Source organism: Zeus faber (genome assembly GCF_960531495.2).
Source record: "Zeus faber genome assembly, chromosome: 19".
In the NCBI taxonomy this organism is placed as follows: Eukaryota; Metazoa; Chordata; class Actinopteri; order Zeiformes; family Zeidae; genus Zeus; species Zeus faber.
In genome coordinates, this window is record NC_137206.1 from 13,536,624 (window position 1) to 13,560,423 (window position 23,800).

The following is a 23,800-nucleotide window of genomic DNA, read 5'->3' on the forward strand; positions in this document are numbered from 1 at the left end:
TTTAGAACCGAGAGATATTGATCCCATTTGTAGCCTGTATTTCCAAATGAAGAAAGTGATATGATATCAACACGGGGGACACATATGATTTGACAGCAATCAACAACCGTTAATATATTGACAACATTGAATACATTGATTAATGGAAGTCAAGCGTGTTTTGTTTTTTTTCTCTTTTTTTTTTTTTTACAGTTGATACGATTATGTTCAACGTTTTTTTCGGTCACGTCTACTTCTAAACAGACGGCGAGGTATATCACACTTTCTATTTTTTGTGCACGTGCAAAATAGTTGACAAGCCTGACCACACGAGACGATTTGCCAAGATGACCCAAATCTGGTTGTCCCGGCCAACTGTTAATGTCGAGCCTTGTAGGTATATAACATATAACTAACTGGTAAATGCACATAACTCTTGCATACGTGTATTCATGTGTGTTAAGCACGTGTATGTGCATGAAAATGATAACACACACACCCACACGCACACACATGCATACACACTCCGTCATGAACGATTCGAGTTCCTATGTGTAGTAATATTACAGCGCATGCTTAAGTGTTTGTGTTTGTGTGTTTCCATATGGCGGGGATCTGTGGTTGTGCGTGGTGTGCGTCTGTGCGCGCGCATGTGTGTGTGTGTGTGAGTGTGTGTGTGTGTGTGTGTGTGTGTGTGTGTGTGTGTGTGTGTGTGTGTGTGTGCACGCGTGCGACGCTGAAGCCGCGAGGCCTCGGTAATTGGTCCCGAGGGGGGCACTCGAAAAGGGAGAGGCGGTGTAATAAGCCGAACAACATTCCCTTCCTCACCTGCTCCGACCTTACGCCTCCCATTGGAGAGGACGGAGGCCGTCGGAGATAACTCCGGGACCAAATCACAGGTTAGATTATCCTCCCGGAGGGGGAGATCGGTGGTTTGAGACCATCAACTCCGCGTCGGTCCCCGAGCTCTCAGCGCATTCATCTAAGCTCTCACCCTATTCATCCGTGAAATCGCGCCGCTGTCTGTGAGATGCCGCGTGAAAGGCGGCGGCGGCGGCGGCGCGTTTCTGTTTAACACTTTGCGGTTGGGGAGGGCTTTGATTCGTCGCCCGGGCGGGAAGACGGAGCGAGGACTCCGCTTGTTGTTTCCAAGATGGCTTTTGGGAAACAGACCCCCTCGCGATAATAACAGCAACAGAATGAACCGCCTCTTTTTTGGGGGGTTTTTCAACCGAACGGAAAAGCTCGCAGAGGTGCTGAGGGGGGGGGGACTTAGAAGTCGACGACAACGGAAAACAAAGTGTTTCATTATAGGAGACGCTCAGTGACGAGACCTTTCATCACTCCCGAACAAAGACGCAATCGGAGTCCCCGCCCCCCCACCCCCCCAGAAGAGGAAGAGGCGGACACGTTTTCCCCCCCCAAACAAACCCTCTTTCCTTTTTAGAGAAAACACGAGCTCCCCAATTCGTTAGCCTTTTGAGTGGACGCATCAATATTTAGGACGTCCCGGGGCTTTGCTCTGAGCCTGCGCGGGAAATAATGCAATCCCGATTCGAGCGGCATGTAACGTCGCAATCAACAATGCAGCGAATCAAATTTGATTTACCAGACTGTATTGCCTCCAGCTGAAATCGATTCAGGTTGCGGGACCTACAACCGTGTAAAGCAATATCAAATGTTCTCATCCAACTGACGAGATAATGCCCGAATACGTTAAATCCAGCATCAGACAGCCCGCTCTGGCTGCGATTGCCATCAATCGTCGTATTTAAACAGATTATTCTCGGTGGGTCTCTATAACCAAAAACTGGGCTCTTGTCATCCTGCAGACTCCGAAAGAGTTATTGCAGCAGTTCTTGGTGATTTAAGAATTAATAAAGAGTTGCATTGCAGGTTGAGAACTTGAACTCCACTTGCAGACTAACTCTTTCCTAGATGTAATGGCACAAATACTCTGTGTCGTAAAAAGATTATTCTCAACCAGTCCAGACAGAGGCCATAATATATTATATTTAATATGTTATTAACCTCATGCTTGCATTTGATCTGAACACAACTTACAATCAACAATCAACCTGGTTTGATCTCTGCAAATAGCGACGGGTCTTTAAGTGTCACACTGGTTCAAGAATAACCCCAATGTTTCCCCTCGGTCTTTCCCATTTTTTCCCGGTCGCTTGGATATAGCACAGTACACTGTGATGCCATTTTACACTGAAAACTTTGGACAAATCAGCTTTAAATAATCACCGTCATATTGGTGCGGCTTTATTTTTGTTTATTGGAAATCCTGCTCTTTTTACTGAGTTTTTGCTGGGCAGCCTTTCTATAAACCAGCCGTATCAGCTGTCCTTTTGACCTCAATTTTTAGAGTCTATCTACCCCCACCCCAGCTATTAACTCAACTCTCAAGCTTCAGTGTCAACATTCTTATGTAAATGAGTTCTGCTCACGCCTTGGGTCGCTTTGGCGTCGATTATGTTCCGCCGAGGGAGCCTTCGTGGAGCCAGATGTGCGCGTCTACTTTGTGGTGTGAATGCTGAAGGCGGAAGAAATGGCATCATTGCAAATGTGTTCCTGGTCTTGAGTCTTCCTCCACGGGCAATGCCCTTCTCCTTGTTGACTCGACCCGAAACGGGCTTGTGCATCCGCAAACGTCGGCAGGCGTCGCCGCACAGAAGTTCGCGTGGGTTTTTCTGCCAATAATCTTGACTCTCGTGCGCTTCATCCTTTTGGAGGGTTTTTGTTTGTTTGTTTTTAGTTCCCAGTTGGATGTTGGCCAGACGCAACAGCATTGTTTGTTTGACGCGCAGGACCAGAGTACACTCGGATATGTTTCCGCTGCGCAACATTGCAAGCTGTGGTTCTACTGCCCGGACGCGCCTTGCCTCTGCATCCTCATGCAGAGACACGTCTCTTCTCAGATGCATGTTCCTTGAGGAAGAAAGGTAGCCTTCAGTGAGAACTCTCATAGGCCTCTCATTGCTTCTCAGTGTGAAACGCAGTGCAACATGTCGATTGCTTCCTGCAGTCGTAGAGGAGAAAGCTCAACCATTCCCGGTAGTTCAGGGCTACATCGCTGGACTCACATCCACCAAAATGAGACGGATTGACTCACTTTGTAGAAGGTTGATCTTAAATGTGAATTTAAATAAGGATGTTTTGGAATATACTGTAGATCACTTAATATCTTATGTTTAACATGTATAATTTGGAAGACCACGAGAACAGATGGTGCTTTGGTGCTGCTACTGTATGTTGTTAATGTCTAAGTCTATCCCTCTCTAAGTCTCTCTAGTCTATCTATCTCTGTCTAAGTCTAGTCTATTTGCCTTGACCTGGCCAATGCCCTCTGGAAATTAAAAAAAGGTTTGAAGGATAGAGATGTAGGAATATAAGAATTTTTCATATTTCCAGTAATATATGAGCAATATATCACACAGTTTAAAAATTACATTTTAATTTATTTCTGTATTTACATTTTTTTTATAATTTATATATATAATAATAATAATAGTAATATATTGCTATAATAATAGCATTTCATTGTACTTGTTACCTTTGGAAATAAAGAATATTATATATTGAATATTTTTTATATATTTTATTATATTTCTGTATAACCCTTTACTATTGTAAGAACAATGGCTTTAAAAATATGAATAATTACATTTGTTTCTTCAAAAAACGATATGAATAAATAAAACAAGTTTATTTAAGTAGTGACACTATCAGAGAAAAGCCAGAACATCACTTTCACAAGAGTGAAAGGGGAGAAATGGTGAATTATTTTGCTCTTTTGGTTACGACCACTTTCTAAGTGGATTGTTTTATTCATTTCAACTTTATTTAATTTGCCAATTGGCCTGAATTATGAAAAAAAAACCTCTAACTGTAAGTCCATGTGATAGGTACAGTATTACTGTACAAATGCCCCAGAGTCCCATTGATATGCTTGAGAGTCAGGGCTTTGATTATTGAGCTCAATCATAAGAACTCTAAGTTAAAAGTATAAATCTAAAGTGAATCACTGGTGTGATAAATAACACAACCAAAGCGGGTGAGTCCCTCCAATAAACCTGTACGCCCCCTATCAGAGATGCAGCATAAATATGACAACTCCACCCCCCGGCCTCGGACTCCGGGGTCCGGTAATTTGCACATTTGATGTCAGGCCACCCGTCATGGGTGAATTATGCACGCCAGCGTTGTGTTATTATCCGGGCTTGAGAGAAATGGCGATGGCTCACCTATCATAGTAACTATAATAGCCCGGTGATTTAGACACACACAGCAGATGTTTCCGAGCTGAGATACCGCGGCTACCAGGTGCTGCTCGCAGGGGCACCTCACACTGCTTTGCCTGGACACACACGCACGCACACACACACACACACACACACACACACACACACACACACACACACACACACACACACACATAACACACACACACACACACACACACACACGCAAACTTGGAGCTTACGTTGCTTAATAAGTGTGTGTGTGTGTGTGTGTGTGTGTGTGTGTGTGTGTGTGTGTGTGTGTGTATGTGTGTGTTTAAATTGAGAAACAGCTGCATGAATTATTCCAGGTTTATTTATGCAGACTGGTCTCCCTGCTGTTTAATAGGGGATGAAACTTGGTGGGGGTCACACACACGCACACGCGCACACGGGCGCGCGCGCACACACACACACACACACACACACACACACACACACACGCATGGACGCACACATGCATTAAAGTAGATTGGGATTTGATTTAATTGACCCAACCAGTCAACCACCCACTCTTAAATCCCTTTATGTATCAGCAAGGCATGCAACCACATAACAAACACACATGCACACACACACACACACACAAGATCACTGTGGTAGTTCCACCTGCCGCATGCCTCCCAAATGCAATTTTCAGACACAGACGATGGGGTAGAAGAATCCCAATTTAGTTTTGTATGGAGTAGGAAATATGCAACAACCCCGGAGCACATGGAAATACATGCCATGATAAGGGCTCGTCTCGTCGGTGTGTGTTGGGATGGGTACCTGTTGCTCGTTGATTACTGTAATGAGCAATAGGCATACAGCCACACTGCACCTTTGACGGACAGTAAGCCACTGTAAAGATCTGAGATCTGGAGTCATATGATCTACTTCTTTCGTCTTAGTGAGTGACTCGAGCAGCAGTGTTCTGAATCAGCTACAGCTGTCTGATCGATCTTTGAGGGAGACCTGTCAAGACACTGTTACAGTAGTCTCGTCTACTAAAGATGAATGCGTGGACAAGTTTGAATGAATGCATGGACACACACGCACGCACACATGCACGCGCACACACATACCAAGAACACACCAGGTGAAAAGATCACTGTGGGAGTTCCACCTGCCGCACGCCACCCAAATGGTGTGTTCAGACACAGACAATGGGGTCGAGAATACCAATTTAGTTTTTTTATTGAGTCGGAAAGATGGAACTAGCCTGGAGCACATGGAAAGACATGTCATGAAGAGGGCTCCTCTCCTCTGTGTGTGTGTGTGTGTATGTGTGTGTGTGTGTGTGTGTGTGTATGTGTGTGTTGCGGGCCAATTACCGAGACCCAAGACGGGGGTGGGGGCTCAAACCACACCATATACCCCCGACTCCAAACTGAGGCCAAGGAGAATCCCTGGCCAAAGCCTACTCCACTCCTCTGCCTGGACTCTGAAACAGGATTCCCATACCTAAAAGAACAGACCCAGGGTTCCTGTACCTTAAAAATAACAAGACACTGGACTCTGACACAGGGTTCCCATACCTCAAACTAACAGAAATCCAAATAAAAACCAGAATTGGTCCCCTTCCACGGGACCTGATTTCTCGGAAAAGCATGGTCCCCCGGCGACGCTCACCGAGGGCGACGAAGTAGAATAACCCCTCCTCCCTTCCGGAGCATGGGGCCTCGGCTGCTGTGCTGGCTGGTGGAGGTGTAGCCGGGCTTGGCTGTTGCGGGGGCTGCTTGGAGGGGTGGCCTGTCTGTGCACTGACGGATGGTCCCGGCGGTTGCTGCTGGGCGGAGCAGCTAGTTGCAGGCGTTTACCCATGGTGGTTGCTGCGGCTGCTCCTCCCCCCCGGTCCTCCGCCGGACGCCCAGTGTGTAGACTGGACCCAGTGTAAAGATCTGAGAACTGGAGTGATCTGCCTTCTTGGTCTTAGTGAGGACTCAAGCGGCAGCGTTCTGAATCGGCTGCAGGTGTCTGATCGATCTTTTAGGGAGACCTGTAAAAACACCTTTACAGAAGTCTAGTTTACTAAAGGTGAATGCATGGACAAGTTTTGTATCTAGTAGGCAAGATGGAACAAGCCCGGAGCACCTGGGAAGACATGTCATGACAAGGGCTCCTCTCCTGTCTGTGTGTGGGGGGCGGATGGGGTGGGGGGGGGTTTACCTGTTGCTCGTTGATTACTCTAACGGGCAACTGGTGAACAGCCACACTGATCCTGGGCCCAATTACCTTGACCCAAGACAGGTGTGGCTGCTTAAACCACACCACCCCCACACCACAATCACTAAAGCACCAATGGGAACTTGTGTTTTTGTTGAAACATGTCACAAAAAGGAAGCTAACCTACTGTATGAGGCAGCGGTGTGTGTCGTCACAGGTATCAGTATATAAGGCGTTACAATGGGTAAGAGACAGCTGCACCCTGCGATATCTCCATTGAACATGTGTATATTATATTCTTTGTTTTATTGAGGAATAAATTGTTGTTTTGTTGTTGTTGTTTTTTTCGTGGCTGTCAGTTTTTTTCATCTGGTAGAAGTCATTTCGACTCTACAATTTGGTCTGACTGTGGAGCTGTTAGTCAGCTGTCAGGCCAACAAAAGTTTGTCCTCAGCCCTGGCCGTGTACACAATAAGCTCCTTTCTGAATACTGTGTTGAAAAGCCGCCGCGCACATGCGCGCGCCCGTCCACAAAAGCCACAAGAACTATACGTACAAAAAAAAAATGCTTTTCATTCAGACACAGCATTTCACAAAGTTTCGTGTTCAAATTGTTCTTTGCATTCACGCTGATATCTCGCCCCCTCACAGCACTAGAGCTACATCGAATTCTCTCTCTCTCTCTCTCTCTCTCTCTCTCTCTCGCTCTCTCTCGTTCACACACACACACACACACACAGACACACACACACACACACGCCCTTTTCCAACCCCCACACACTGATTAGGGCATAAAAGCCCATTCTCCCGTGTTGATTGACAAGTTGCTGTTATGCTGACAATCTGTCAATGCCGCTGACGATGATTAGGCAGAACGCTGTTGTTATGACAACCGCCGGCGGGTAGGTGCGGATGCCAAAGACAAGATAGATCTTTAAAAAGATCGAGTGCTTCCAAAACAAGCCTGGTGCTTCCAAGTGAGCAAGACAAATTCATTGTTTCTGTTTTGTGACGCTTTTTTTCCAGGAAAAATGACACCGGTGTCCATGATGTATCACTGGTCCCCATCCCCGATGACAGGGGTTCCCAAAGATTTTATTCAAGACAAGGCCCCTATTTGCACACTAAATATGGTGTATATATATATATATATACATACACCTGTAATAAACTAAAATATAGATTTAATGGAGTCCAAAATTTGGCTAAAATAATAAATAAAAGTTAAATTTATCTTAAAACTTGATGACAAAAGGTGCAAATCTCAGAATACAAAAAAATGTACAACAAACTAAAAAAAAATCAAAATAGGGTGAACGCAACTTGGGTGCTTGATACCCGCCAACTGCAATTCCTTCATGGACCCCTAGGGATCCCAATTTGGGATCCCCTGGCCTTTCACTTAACATTTAGTTGTAAATATGTTTCCTTATTTCATTGTTTACTTGTCATATGTTGTTAAAACTCTCCAACCAAAATATTTTTAAGGTGTACAAAATAAAAAAATAAGCAGGGATGAACTCACAGCGTTTCATTTTTATACCCGCCGTGTGCAGTGGAAGTGCACTTTAGGAGATGAATCCAAAATGCAATTTGAGTGCGATTAAGTGTTTGTTTCTTTCCTCTACTTTTCACACCCAAAATGTATTTCAACAACAGGGGACACTTTTAATAAGTTGTTCCAAAAAGCAGCGCGCCAATTCCTTCTTTCTTCAAAGCCCTGCTGGGGGCGGCCCACCTGGCTGCACATAGTTTGGGCCGGGGTTTGGGCCTCGTTCCACACCAATTTCTGGTTCGGAGCCTGAGGAATGGGGGTGATTAAGCAGAAGGGGGTGCGCCGCCACGGTGTAACCCCGCCCCGATCGGCGGCTGACGCGTTTGACGGTCCAGCCCTTGGACGTCACCGCTACGGCCCCCTGCGCTGCGGCGCCCCGCAAGATGGCCGCCGCCGAGCCAAACACCCCCCGCGTGGCCAGAGTCTGCGGCGCTTCCCAGCTTTCCCCTCGTCCGGCGCCGCTGATCGCAAAAGCCGGTCGGAAGCCGTCGGTTACCAAGGCAACACGCCCGGGACGGCGTACGGCTTCCCGGTCATAAAGCACTCGCTAGGGAGCGGCGCGTTAGGGGGGGGGGGGGTTGTGTTTCGTAAACATCGCGCCGCGGCATCATCGTCTATTAAGCTCCCGCTGTAGCGCCGCCAATAAAAAAAAACAAAATAAAAATCTGGGACCGCATGCTCGCTCTCTCTCAGCGAGTCGACGGGAAGGCAATTATCAAAGATGGAGACGTCTCTCGCTTCGGTATTTGTGCCGTTTTGGCGCGTACGCGCACACACACACACACACACACACACACACACACGCACACACTGTGTAACTGACTGGATAGCCTTCTGACGCTTGCTCTCGAGGGTTTCGAGCGCTGCCCTCCCCCAGGAGAGCTAATGACTCATGAAGGAAACGGCTCCGGAGCTCCAGGGCCGTTTAGAAGGGCCAAAAAGCCCACGACTCAAGGATTACACTGCGGTCCCACCACGGGTTACACGCGAGGCTTCCGCAAACACACACACACATACACCCATCCCTCCCAAAGACATCTCTTTTAGATACCGCACTCGCAGACGCTGGCGCCGGAAGGGTCGGTGCACATGTCCGAGGGATGCTTCTGCGTTCGGCCTGTTGACCGTTCGGCCTATTTTTTGCCTTTCCATCAGTTCAGTCGAAGAAAATGTCGTACAGTGTCGATAGACGGCTCTTGCCCAACGGTGGATAGTGGTGCAAAATGTTGTTATTAGCTGTTAAATTGTTATTAGCAACACTTACACTCAGGGGGAAGGGAAGCCAGGAAGTAGCAACTGATCCCCAGCCGCTCACCAAACACACAGATCTGTGTGCACCACCTCCAGCTGCACAGGTGTAATGCGGATCAACAATGCTCTCCCATCTGATGCTCTAAAATCTGTAGTTAAAAAGCGCCACAATAGCGCTCTCACTATTCTCTGTCATGCACTGATTGTCCTACTGCTTTATGTTTGGGGTAATGTACACGTCCACCCTGGCCCTGCTGCAAATTTTCGGATTGACTACAAATAATCTTAGCTTTGGTTATTTCTGTGCCCCGAAAAAACCCGGGCTTCCTGCACATTAACGCAATAAATGTATTACCTAAAATGCATCAATTGAAAGTCTGGGTTCATGGTTCCAATCCTGAGGTGCTAGTCGTAACTGAGACTTGGTTTGGAAAGTTCACTTCCTACTCTGAAGAACATCTGCCAGGTTACAATCTGTTCAGGCAGAATAGGTCTTCTAAAGCTGACGGGGGGTGTCAATTATTCTACCAAAGGACACCTTCAGCGCTCTGTTGCCCTAGCGAAATCTATCCAAATCAGTTTGACCGAGTTCTGAAGATCGAGCTATGGTATAGTTACTCATTGTCAGTGGCTGGTTCTTATCGCCCTCCATCGGCACCATCTTGTACCCTCGCAGAATTAAACAGCGGCCCGGCTCCCTTCACCAGATCAGAGCTCATTCTCTTTGGTGACATCAAATGGGACATGCTTAAGCCACCTGACAAAGTACTACGGCAATTTGACTCCCTCAATCTCCATCAAATCACACCCGTCCTTACTAGGTATGACCCCAAAAATCCTGAAAATGCCAAGTTGATTGATGTTATCTTCACAAACTCCCCCCGTATGTACCAGTCTGGTGTGTTTTGCAATGATATTAGCAACCACTGCAATATTGCTTATGTTCGATGAAACGGCTCTGCTAAACAGTCTGATCATTTGTAAACAAATGCTTAAAAACTTCAACACTTTTTACATTACCTGGTTTAGAGTCGTTTACATGACCTGATCCCCTGTGTAAATGATGCATGGGATTTGTTTTGGGACCTTTTAGTGCCATTGTTAATAAGTATGTTGAGAAAATAAGAATAAAAACTTGACGCAGTCGACCATGAGCTTGCAGTGCTCCCTCAACAAAAAAAACACTGCCTGGCGTGAGGCGTGGCTATCCAGACCGATCAGCCACAACATTAAAACCACCACTAATAACCACTAATAGTGTGAAGTTCCCCTCTTGCTGCCAAAACAGCTCTGACCCGTGGAGGTATGAACTCCACAAGACCTCTGAAGGTGTCCTGCGGTATCTGGCACCAAGACGTGAGCAGCAGATCTTTTAAGTCCTGTAAGTTGTGAAGTGGGGCCCCCATGGATCGGGCTTGTTGTTCCAGCACATCCCACAGATGCTCCGTCAGATCGGATCTTAACCCCGCCCATCCACATGATGTAGAAGAAATCGTGATTCATCAGACCAGGCCACCTTCTTCCATTGCTTCATGGTCCAGTTCTGACACTCATGTGCCCATTGTAGGAGCTTTCAGCGATGGACAGGGGTCACCATGGACACACTGACCGGTCTGTGGCTACACAGCCCCATACACACCAAGTTGTGATGCACTGTGTGTTCTGACACCTTTCTATCCTAGCAGCATGAACTTTTTCAGCAATTTGTGCTACAGAATGCGCTCCTCCTCCACTCTCTCTCCTAAACGAACTCTTATCCAAATGACAATTCTTCCCATGTTCGACTATGGTGATATATGTTATATATAGGTTGGCATGCAGCGGCTCATTCCAGAAGCTTGATGTTCTCTATCACTCTGCTATCCGGTTTACTACAAATGTCCTTTTTAAAACCCAGCCCTGCACTCTATACTCCTCTGTCAACTGGCCATCCTTGCACACACGTCGTAATATTCACTGGTTCATGCATTTGTACGAAACCCTCCTTGGTTTGTCCCCCTACCTGTGTCACTTGTTTCAGAATACATCTGCTGCCTACAACACCCGTTCTGCTCACCATATTATTCTGTTGAAAGTTCCCAAAACAAATTCCGTATTCAGCCATCATGGTCGTTCCGGTCTGCTGCAGCCAGAGACTGGAACAATCTGCAAGGAGCAAGGAAGCTGGACAATCGCATCCCTGAGTCAGATTTCAAGGATTCTATTATGGACATTCTCACTGATACAGTACATGCAGTTGTTTCCCGACCTACTAATATTCCCTAACCCTTGCTTGTAGGCTGCTTACTTGTAGCGTGAATACTCTTGCCCACTTGCTGCGAGAATGTTTGTTTGTGATTGTGTAAGTAGTGGGTGGGTTGGAAATGTTTGCATGTGTGCGCTGTCTTTTTAACTTTTAACACCCCCCTCCCTCAAGAGGCTTTGCCTTTTGCCAGGCCGCCACTGCAAATAAGAATTTGTTCTTAATGAATTGCCAGGTCAAATAAACGTTAAATAAAACAGAAAATAAAAGATTGGATGGAATACTAATATAGGGCGCGACATTGCTTTGGACCTAACTGCAGATTAAACTTGGGAGCTTTTCCGCAACTATGACTGCGACTTCATCTTGAGGAAGACAGAGGATGCTGTTTGTTGAGCTGGCTCGATGACTCGTTGGCGGCCGGGAAAGTCGGACAGAGACACTGTCTCATCAGTACAACAGCCCGTGGCTTGAAGAGAGAGAGAGAGAGAGAGAGAGAGGGGGGAAGGGCGGTTGGCGCCGCTATGCGAAGTGCAATGTCACAGGCGAGGGGAGTGCAACGCTGCGGAATAATGCTGCGTTTAATGTCGCTATACTCACTGGCACTCGATCGTTTCCGTTCTTTACTCACGCTCTCTTAATGTTTGTGCTCCGGTCTATCTCTTGAGGCTGTGAAGCCCCCCTCTCTCTCGCTCTCTCACATAAGACAGTCTCCTCTCTTACTTTCCCAACTGTTGGGAGGGTTCACTACACATATGTTCATTGTGTCCATGTGTGACGTTGTACAAATATAGGACTCTATTAAACAAGGCGGCCATTTCTAGATATCGATTCGAACTTGAAACACAACAGCGGGACAATTGGAAATTGGAAATTACCAAGAAAGAGCAAGGAAGCATGGGACGACCTCAACAAGTATTTTATTGTCCAATTCCAACATGGACTTCCTTTCAATGGCAGAGTGAATTCTGAAACGATCTTGGGGTTTTTTCAATGGGTTTCCTGGTAAATATTGACCGTAGACATAGATTTTGCGAGAATGTAATCGTCCCTCAAAACGGCGAAGAACCACGATCGACACCCGCCCCCATCCCTGCATCGAAACGGCAAAATTGCAGCGTTGACGCCACCCTTTTGATATCATCCGACTGACTTGGTTCCATACTCCGAGCTTGGATTATTTGGAGGCCGCTTTATCTGGAAACGTGTCGTTGATTTGCTGCCGTGCCGCTTTCAAGCTGAATCAGTGGAATCAAGGTTCTTCCGCCTCTTCCTCCGTGTTTGGATGTGCCACCGCCGCTCCTCCTCTAGGTGTTTCGGTTATCTTTTAAACTCACTCAAACCAATCCCGTCGGGTTTCTGAAATTACCACTGACCTTTCAGTGTCAATTGTGTTCTCTCCTTGGTCTAGAGATGGAACTGCAGTCGTCAGCCTGTTGACAATTTGAGTCTTGCTGATGGCCGTCCACGCTGTCCAGTTAGCTCGCCACACTAAGGGCAAATTGGCAACAAAAATGAGCCTCTGGATTTTAATTTCATACAATGATAATCCAATCACAATACAATTATCATCCTCAATTATGATGATTCTACGGCTGGATGAAATTAGCTTCCCCTGATCTTTCCACTCTTATTTTGTATTTCTGGAATGTTTCACCATTTCACCTCCAGGGGAAGGGTTGATGGACAGGCGGAGAAAAGTATGTATCGAGAATGTGTCATTTAGTCGTTATCATAATAGCGGAGACCGCCGTTGAGATCAAGTTAAGTCGGTGAAAAAACTCTTCCCACCTTGCCGTGATTTGACAAAGGTAATACATTCTTCCTCGTCCTCGATTTTTTGGTCATGCGTGACAGTCACAAACACACAAATAATAATAAAACGAGAGTATTTGCTTTCCCGGAGCCGAGAGAGCAGGCAAGTGATTTTGAAAATTGACGATCTGCAAAAAGCATAATTTACTCACAATGTGGTTGTACTTTCCATATTGGTTAATAAATAATGCAAAAGCAAGCAAGGTTAGCCAGTTATGCCACTGATCATAAATTATCACAGCTGAATCAGTTGAATCTTTTAAAACAGTATCTTTTTATCTCTCACAGACAGTATATGAATAATTCACTTTAATATTTTATATATATTTTTTTCTCCTTTCTCCTCTTATGTATACGCATTACTTGTGTGATGTGTTTTATATGTTTGAGTTGTTTCTTTGTATTCCTGCCCGCAGTGAAGAACTTTGGGGCAAACTTGTTTGTTTAAAGGTGTTTTTTTATTTTTATTTTATTTTTTTAAGAAAAAAGATAAATAAAATTTATTTGATGATAGGTGATTTGATGAAATTAAGTCTAGATTCCACATGACGACCTAAAAGACTAGAGTGTTAAGCTGCACCGAATTGTTTCCCCCAAATGATTCATATGTCTCTTTCTATTAAGCTGTTAACTTATTTATATGTGCAATACATTCACAAATATGTGAAAAAATAACAATTATATTCAATATGGAATTGTGTCTTTTCCCTTCTATGGTAATAAACGTCGAACTGTTAACCCCTCCCCGACGTTAACCATCCCATCAAAACCTCCCACCGTGACTTCCGAGTCCCGGCCATCAGACGGTCAAGTCGGAGGTGGAATCGTCGCTGATCCAGTATCTGAAAGGACAGTTGCGCGCGATGCATTACAACCGGCGAGCCGTTCCTTGAAACGAAATTGTCTTTTTTTTTTTTTTTTTTTTTTTTTGAGACTTTTCATTCAGCACAAGTTGCGGAGCCAGCACGCACGCGCACGCGCACACAGCGTAACCCTGACAGATGCTGGTTTAAACACGATAGGTTGGAACACAAAGTTCTCTAAATGGAATGGAAAGTGGGCCGTGCGACCCAGACAGCCCCGTCGGATAAGGTCGGATGAAAGAGTCTTCATGTATCAGCTCGTCTGCGTCGATAACGGAGCGAGACCGGCTCAATACTCGTCTCCCGCGCTCCCCTTTTACTTGATCCGTCCGTTTCCGCCCTCCTGTGACTCTCTTCCTTCTTTCTTCCTGGAAACCCCCCCCCCCCCCCACCCCAACCCCCACCCCCACCCTGTCAATCTACAGCTGTTAAATGGGAAGGATTATAAACGGAGATAAGCACAAGCAATGCATTTGCACCGGCTCCTTGTGCCCGAGTGCTTAAATTTTTCCGCCTTTGTGAGTGCATTTTTATAATATTTGTGTGTGTGTGTGTGTGTGTGTGCGCGCGCGCGTGTGCCCGTGTCAATTATTTGGCATCCTTTTAAATGTGAACTTTTTAAGCTATTTTTCTTCTCCTTTTTTTCTTGATTTTTACTCAACCCAAGTTAATAGGCCTCATGAAATAAACAGAATACTCATCATAATTGTAGAAAAGAACAGAATACAGCTTGAATTGAATAGGTCTTCCTGAGCGCATATGGATGAGCAACAACACACGGGTGATGGAATCTGAATAATAATAGTGATGAAATGAATCACAATGACTGTGGACTGAAAAAAAGAAGAAAGCAATAATTCCTTCTCTCTTCCTCTCTCTTGCAGTTCGGCAGATGAGCAGTTTCGCTGGAACGCTCAAGGTAAGGGTCACTACGATCACTGTTGCTTAATAACGCAGGCACATACACAAAAGTGCTCCAGAAATGTCCTTCTCCTCTTAAACACACAGCTTCTGCTCAAATATGTCAGCTCTCACGACTCACCTCACCCACGTAAGCATCTGTTCACCCCTGAACACACACACACACACACACACACACACACACACACACACACACACACACACACACACACACACACACACACACACACACACACACACACACATCATCAGCATCCAAGATGCACACCAGGGTCAGCACTCCAGTCTGGACTCGGTCTCAAGTATCGGCCTTGACTCTGGCCGTTGCTGGCCGTGTGGACGCAATGTTATTTCTAGACCAGTCAAGTCCAAATCGTCTGTTAATTTGTGTTTCGATAATCACTTTGAAAATATGCAAACCAGGTCACCATTTTGGACCGCTCTCCATTTTCAAGCACCTTTGTGACGGGACTCGATATTGGAAGCATGGGCTTGAAATCATTTCTTAGATCTAATTCTCAGGCTTATTTGTAATTTTTTTTTTTTTATGTATTATTGAACCTAAACCAAGCTATGATAATAGTTATAATTAGTAATAAAATATAATTATAATGATTCGTTTTCAAATTTTTTGTGTCTTTGAAATCTTGAATGACATGATTGAGGGTTTTGGCGACTCTTTGATTCAAGTTCCTACCCCATTGCGCTTGAGTTGGACAGACCACCTGAAGGCCTCGGATTTGGCTCGGCCTTGGTAATCTTTGCTCTTGGACTTCACTCGGCACGGCCCCCTACATTATATTCCTGCTCTCTGGCTTTGGGTGGGAACCACAATGCTAACAAACACACATACGACATATGAGCTGCAGGCCCGCACTCCATGGCAAACATCACAAGTATCGTTGCGTGAAATCATTTCGCACGTTGCCGTTCTAAAGCCGCTCGCCTGGTCAATAACGGGGCTGCTGGAGGAACATTGCAACAGGCGCACGCTCGTCGTCTATAATAGGGAAATGAAATAAATAAACGATCAAATTGAACTTGATTGATTGTGCGTAGCACGCTCTGGCTAACAGAATCAATACTGTCTGCCGTCTGACGGACGCGGCTGAGAAATGTTTTTATTCATGCTCACGATGTCCAGAACAGATACAGTCACACGGATACAGGTGCGGGTGGTTTACAGGGTCACTGGAGTTAGTTATTAGCTGGGAATTACGTGGACTTCAAACAGCCTTACCTCAGAAAGAGAGCGTCCATCACGAGGGGCACACAAAATATTTGTGTATTTGGGTGTGTTAATGTGCATAATGTGTGTAGGGTCCTTTTAAACCAGATAGGCAGACACACACACGCACGCACACACACGTATGCCCGCGCGCACACGCACACAAGCACACACAGATGCTCTGACAAAGCAGCGGCAGGTGCTTTTTTGACGACGTCATCCTCAGTTGAGTGCTTTTGGGGGGACGGCCCCTCCGCCTCCCTTCGCTCTCCGCCCGATCTAAATGTCGCCCGGCTCGTAGCGGCGCGGCTGCAGGCGGATCGAGTTTACAGCCCAGATGGATTTCACTCGCCCGTCTTTCTCTCGCTCCTGGTTCGGTCGCTCCCCGCGTCCCCTCGCCGCTTCTTCCCGCCGCCGCCCGTTGTTTCCCCCTCCATGCCTGCCGTCTCTGCACCCCTAAAACCCTTTGTGGCCTCTCTCTCTCTGTTTCTCCCTCTCTTCTCCTCTCCTCGAAGCGGATGGACAGAAGGACATCGAGGATGAGTTGACGACCGGTTTGGAGCTGGTGGACTCCTGCATCCGCTCCCTCCAGGAATCGGGAATACTGGACAGCGAAAAACGTGAGGGCGTTGACGAGTCTTGCCGTCGTTGTCGTTCCTACACCCGCAAACTAAAATGAAAATAAGAAGAAAAAAAAACAAACTTCCTTTGGCCTTAAAACAAAGCTCTGACCTACGCTGGCATCGTCAAAGGGGCTTATGCTGTAATAACATATTGATTCACAGTGTCTGGTTATCCCGAAGTATCCAGAGAAATCTTTTATTTTACACCGCGGCTGAGACCTCGGCCGTTTTTTTTGTTTTTTGTTTTTTTTTTGTTCTTTTATACATCGGGTTGCATTTCTTGAACTTTGACACTCGAGACGAAGCCGCGCTACGCCACAGCGGGGGGGGGGGGTTGTTTTCCAGCCAACCCGGGAATCCAATTGGGTCACATTCGTTTTTTGTTTTTTTTTCCCTGGCGCCTGGAATTTAAGAGTCGCTGCTACTTTCATCCCCCAGGGACCAAGAAACGAGGGAGCGAACCCGCAGCGCAAGACAAACACCTCACCAGAAACGATCGGTGCAAACCCCAGAGCAAGTTTAACCCCATGAAAACGCAAACGTGTTGATAATTAGATGATATTTAAAGTACTGATACTGACTTTCTGAATTGTACCGTGAGATGCTCTACTATTGATCTGAACCTGCCGCTGGAAATCCAGGTCTGAATTTGGCCATTAATTCATATGCAGAAGATGGTCTCATTCATTCACCGTTAGGATCATTTAAAGTTGCTTCAGCTTTAACGTTCCACGGAATGTTATGATGTATGGTTAACTTTTAATTATCTCTTGAATAGACTATAGCTGTAATTCACTCTGCATTTAAGTTGAAGTAAATGCTATAACTGGAATAGTCGGAGAGTTTTCTTCAAACTAGTGACTGGTTTGGGTCTTGATGGACGTTTGTGCACAAGAACTCAAAAACATTTTTTTCTTCCTCCCATGTATGGTTTGTTTCGTCCATTAAGGCCCTCGGGACGAATGACCTTTTGGTCCCGGCCCCTGTGTACCATTTTCCAGTGAGCGGATCCATGTGATGATTAGCCGGCAGCCTGTGTATGAGGATCCCGCTAAATGTTCTTGGCATTTGCTTTGCAGGTCGTCGGCATCGGAACGCCGCGCTCTCGTTCTCGCCTTAACGCCCGCTGACCTTTAGGTCCGCTGATATTTAAGTAATGAATGGCATTTTAGGAATTGGGTGCCGTGCAGATTTCTCAATGCATTTTCAATAACGGGGTCCTGACATGTGTACCGAGCCTGCGCGGTCATTTTTTAGGGGGAACCTGAATCATCTGACAAGTGTGAAAAAATGTGATTCCTCGAGTATAAAATGGACAATATTGAGTATACTGATTATTACATTGTCAATTACTCTGAATTTCCGTCACGTTTTAATAAATGATGTGGGCTCTTTAGAAAAAAAAAAAAAGATTTATCAAGCAAATTATGAAACTTTCGACTTAACATATTTTGAGTGTAAGATTATAATCTTCAGGCAAGAGTTTATTTGTGTAATTATTATTATTATTATTATTATTATTATTATTATTATTATTATTATTATTATTATTTGTGGGCAACTTAAAGTGCTTTACTGTACATATACTGTGCATAAAAGACATTCTATAGAAGCAACGCAGAAAAAAAACATAGAAATAAAATGGTGATGGATATGTTAGTGCACCGTTTCTACACATTCAGGAGTGACAGACAAAAAAAATAAAAAGTTTAAATAACATTGTGGCAGAGCAGGTGACATCATTACATGTTGTGAATATTTAAGTAGGAGTAGAATTACAAACCCGGAAAAAGTGTTTGAGAAGGTGAAAAACGAAAAGAAAAAAAACCTACAATGAATCGCAGTATTGCATTACCAGTGGTTACTTCCCTGCCGACATCACAGGTATCTCTTCACTCTCTCATCCCTGGCTTCTTTAATACATAATACATAATACAATGCCACAAACCGGGTCGGAATATTTAAAAGATTACCTCCAAAAACACCCCTCCGAAGCAGATAACAAAAAGGTTTGTGTGTTTAAGCACCCGGGGATGTCTGGGAAAACATCCCAGATGATGTAATTCTTATCATGATCACGGTGGGTTCCCGGGGTCTCTCCGTCACGTCGCCTCCACGTCCGAGTCCAAACCGGAGGCCGCCCGCGTCGCGGCCGACACTCCCAGCGCCGGCCCGCCCCCGCCCCCGCCCCCGTCCCCGCCCCCGCCCCTGCGCCGCTCGTCCGCATTTCGGGCGAAACAGGCTCTCTCTCTCGCTGAGACCGCTTTAATTGAAGAAACAGTTTGTCAATCCTGTCTAATAGCTGTGGGTGTATGTTTCGGTAATTTTATGTGGGTCTTTGCATGTCTATTTGTAAGTATTTTACCAACGGTTTCCACTCACCACACGCTCTTTCACTCTGACCGCTGTGGTTTGTGCAGTAACTACGAGTTACAATCCGGGGGGAAGAGGGCAGGTGTGAGCTATATCTTGCTGTTATAACTGTTATAAACGGCCTTTTCCATCCTATCCATCTCCACGCCCGTCGCCGTTTTTCACGTAGACGCCCATCCGTCTCCCTCCCCGTTACGCACACGGTACCGTACGCACGCACGCACGCACACACACCTTCTTATGCGCTAATAAATACACACGCGGACACACGCCGCCTAACAAACACTGAGCCTGAGTGATAATGAGTTTGGGAGCTCCTGCTCATCCCGTGCAACACAAAGTGCTGTTTAATAATTCATAAAAAAACCGAGGGATGAATTGAGATGAGAAAAGAGAAGTGTTTTGCGAAGGCGAGAGGCAGAGGAGCCGATCCGGGTTTCCTGGCGTGCGGGGACTCGCGGGGAGAACAGGGATTCTTAATAAAAGAGCGAGCGAGCGGGAGAGAGAGAGAGAGAGCGAGGGAGAGAGATGGGATGGATGTGGAAGAGGCATACAATAATAACAAGTCTTTGTTATTTTAGGGTGAAAAACTAACATGCCAGCGAGCTCCCGGGAAGATACGTATTGTAGACTTTATGAGGTCACATTCGCGATATTCAGAAATGAATTTGCCAAAGGGAAAGGGAGGAAAACAAGAGCAGCCGTACGCGACTCGCAGGAGCGGGAGATGGAGCGATCGTCTTCCCGGTGCATCGAACTCTCCATCCCAAAGGCGCGGCACGACTACAGTAAGGCTTAGAAGTCAGATGGGGGTGGAGGAGAAAAAGTCAGCAAATAGCAACGTAATGAAATATTTACATGATGCGGAGTGCGCAGGTCACAGGCCGAAAAAACACAAACTAATAACGCGGCTGCACGTGTAAGCATGCACACAAGCACTAAACACCGTCAGTCAGCGTACAGTACGTGCAGTACGTGCAGTACCTCAGAGAATGTCCTCAATATGATAGAGCTGCTACGGAAGCAAAACCTAATTTTCCACCGTTTTCATCGATGTTTGCTATCTCAACTGTCACGGTCTCCGCTGTTCGCCGTGTCTTCGACCGCCGCTCCCTAATGCAGCGGAGGTTGTCCGACGTTTATCCTGGTCCATGGCAAACACATCGCTGCTTCTCGAATCCCTAAATATTGGGATTAGGAATACAGGCGTAAAGTGTAACCGGGTGAGGTTAACCGCCGGAAAGGTGTCTGAGGTGTTGGTAGTAGTCGATGGGAAGTTTCCCACTCGGTCGGCAGGGCTGGAAAGCTGACATTTCAGGTGTAACACAACACGCTTCGGGGCTGTGCTATCAGAGCCCCCCTAGAAAATATTTCAATTGTCTGTTTAGAACTTCCTCCCCTCTCTCTCTCTTTTCACCCTTTCCTTTCCACCCTCCCGCCCCCCCCCCCCTCCTCCCATTCTCTCCGTTGCTCTGTTTCTCTCTCCCTCCGCTGATAAATTATGCATGCCATCTTCAACTCACGGAGCTCTGCGCTGCTCACACTGTCTGCTCTAAATTGCTGCTCTCTTGCTCTCCCCCTCCCGGCCTCCCTCACCCTACCAACACGAATGCTCAACTCTCCCTCTCTCTCTCTCCCTTTCACTCCCTCTCTCTCTCTCTCTCTCTCTCTCTGTGTAGGACCTGCCCTGCTTTCCCAGAGTTCCTTGCAGCTCAACTCCACTCCGGAGGCTTCGCTCCAGTACTCTGCCAGCTACCATAGCAACCAGACCCTCGCCCTTAGTGACAGCATCTCCGTGGCAACCCCTCAGCAGCGCAGCGGGCAGGTTGGGGGGGCCGTGCACAGCTACAACCAGGTAGGACCGATGACGACGACGTCGAGGGGAAGGAGGGGGGATTGGGCGGCGCGGCGCCGACAGAAGTTAACAGGAGACGAATATCTGCACTTTCTGTGTTTTGTGTGAGCCGCTTATCGCTCCGGAATCGATTTGGGGGGAAAAACTCTCAATACTAAGGGTGAGGACTGTGGGAGGAATCGACATCAGAGGGTTTTGGGGGGCGCCGCCGCTAAACTCGAGGATCACAGAGTTGGAAGTGAATTGGATTGCACATATTTACCACATTAGATGGGAATACGCTGTCGTCGGCGCGCGGGCTTTGATTATAGACCAGGGGATAATATGGACTTTTCCATCTCACACACTGCTCCATCCCCTCCCGCTCTCTCCATAAAGTATGTACTTTGATCTCTCTCTCTCTTCCCCCAACTCTTTCTTAGCTCTCCTCGCGTGCATTTTTATCTCTTCTTCAAGTAGCTGCTACCAAGAGGAATTTTGTCGCCTTGCGAACGGATCCCGATTGTGCCGAATTTGGGTTTGGCGGGGGGACTTGCGACCTAATACAGACGTGTTTTGCGGGGGGCAGCTAGGGGAAGGAGACAGGTAATAACTTAGCCGTAGTCGGAGAGGAATTGAGCCATTTGAGATATTGAGACGAGACTATTAGTGCGGCACCGGGAGATCCCTGCAAAGTTCATGCTTTTTCGGAGGACTTGAAAGAGAAGGGGGAGAAAGAGTCACGGATTAATCACAGCGGCGTGCTTATGGACAGAAAGCTCCCAATTACTTTCTAGCCTACAGGAGCCAATTATTCCCAATTTTAATTTCCTTAACTCTGCAATACTAAGACTAACACACACACGCACGCACACACACCAGACACACACACATACACACACACACGCACACACACACACACACACACACACACACACACACACACACACACACACACACACACACACACACACACACACGCGCGCGCACACACACACACACACACACACACTGCGTGGCCATGTGTGCCTGGCCATGGCACGTATTCTCACTGCATCACACTCATACACACATTTAAATGTCTAATATCGAAATTGATGAACGGCTGCGGCACTTCATTAAAATCTATCGCCGGTATCGAGGGCAAATGGGCCATTCACGATTACCGTGTGCAGTGGTGAATTTAAGAAAGGGAAATGATTTTGATTACTTGTTTGAAATTTGATGAAATTTCAATAATCACCTGTTTTTGCTTGTTTGTTTGTTTGTTTGTTTGCCTATTTTCATCCGCTGCATGTGCACCCATGCATGTTTGCGAGCACCAACAAAGGGACTCATTGTTTAGTCGTAGGACTATTGGTTGCATTGTGTTGTGTTATGCGCATGTGGGTGTATGCACACGTGGGTTTGTGTCACTCTTTGTGTTTGGCTGTGTGCGTGTGTACTGTGTGTGTGTGTTTCATTTTGTTTGTTTGCATGTGTTGGCTTCGGAGAAGAGAGGTGAGGAATGTCCTATCTGTCTTTGTGAAAAAGGTCCATTCATGCGGCTCCTCCAAAGCCTCTTTCAGAGACGTGTTTGGTGGAGGCTTTCATTCTTTCCTATGATGAATAAAAAATGTGACTGAGAAAGAGGGGGAGAGAGAGAGAGAGAGAGAGAAACAGATAGAGAGACAGAGAGACAGACAGACTGATAAATAGATAGATGGAGCCAAAGGAACTTTATCTCTTTTTTTTATCTTGGTTCAGTTTAAGTCTCATTTCCCTGTTGTATTCGGCTTCCTGTCCCTCTTTCTTCTCCTCCTCTCCTTCCCCTTTTATCCCTGTTTTCTCTCTACATCTATGTGTGTCTGTGTGCGTGCGTGTGTGTTCGTGTTACTTCCTCGGCTGTGATGTTTTCGGCTTGTCAGAGCAATGGGGCCAGTGTAATGCTTGCCATGAAGCAATGGCTTCATGTAAGTCAGTGCTGCGAGACAGACAGGTGCGTGTGCGTGTGCGTGCGTGAGTGTGTGTGTGTGTGTGTATGCTCGTCCAGCGCTGGAGGGTTGTTTGTATGAGGCCGCATGCATAGGGAAGTACGTATCTGTGCAGGGTATTGTGCATGTCTGTGAATGAGCAATATTTATGTTATGTACTCTCACCCTCTTCGGGGTGTGTGTGTGTGTGTGTGTGTGTGTGTGTGTGTGTGTGTGTGTGTGTGTGTGTGTGTGTGGGTGTGTGGGTGGGTGGGTGGGTGTGTTTTGGTGTGTGTGTGTGTGTGTACGTGTGTGTGTATTCGTATGAGAGAGAAGATGGAGACGGAGCTAACAGCGGCTCTTGGGTTTGTATTTATAACCCTAAGAGTCCCCTGATGCATTAAAATGCATGGATACATGGCACCTCCAAAATCCAGTGTCATACTGGAGGGAGAAGGAGGTGTTACAGTTGGGATAAGAGAGCATGAGAACACAGGCAGTCTCTCTCTCCCTCCACTGACCCTCTGCAGGGCACTTTTTCTGTCAGTCCCCTCAATAGGATGTATTTATTCATACATTTTATGTCAACCCTCCCTTGAAGATAGTCATTGTCCAGTATTCCATCAGTCCATCCTTACATCCTCCCATGTGTGATCTACAGGTGTTCTCACATGTGTTCCATTGACTGGGAAACAAAGTCTCAGTCACTTCATCCCGTTGATACTTA

At 46.3% G+C, this 23,800-nt stretch overlaps 1 protein-coding gene across 1 annotated transcript in view; it reads left to right on the plus strand.

Annotated features, from left to right (window-relative positions):
- Positions 1-23,800, plus strand: part of ctnnd2a (catenin (cadherin-associated protein), delta 2a) — a gene marked incomplete at both ends in the record, with an annotated part of 290,413 nt that overhangs the window by 92,043 nt on the left and 174,570 nt on the right. The window contains 3 exons of the mRNA XM_080020137.1: positions 15,027-15,061; positions 16,807-16,911; positions 20,967-21,142. Coding sequence (XP_079876263.1) covers positions 15,027-15,061; positions 16,807-16,911; positions 20,967-21,142 — 316 coding nt within the window. The remainder of the gene's footprint in view (positions 1-15,026; positions 15,062-16,806; positions 16,912-20,966; positions 21,143-23,800) is intronic.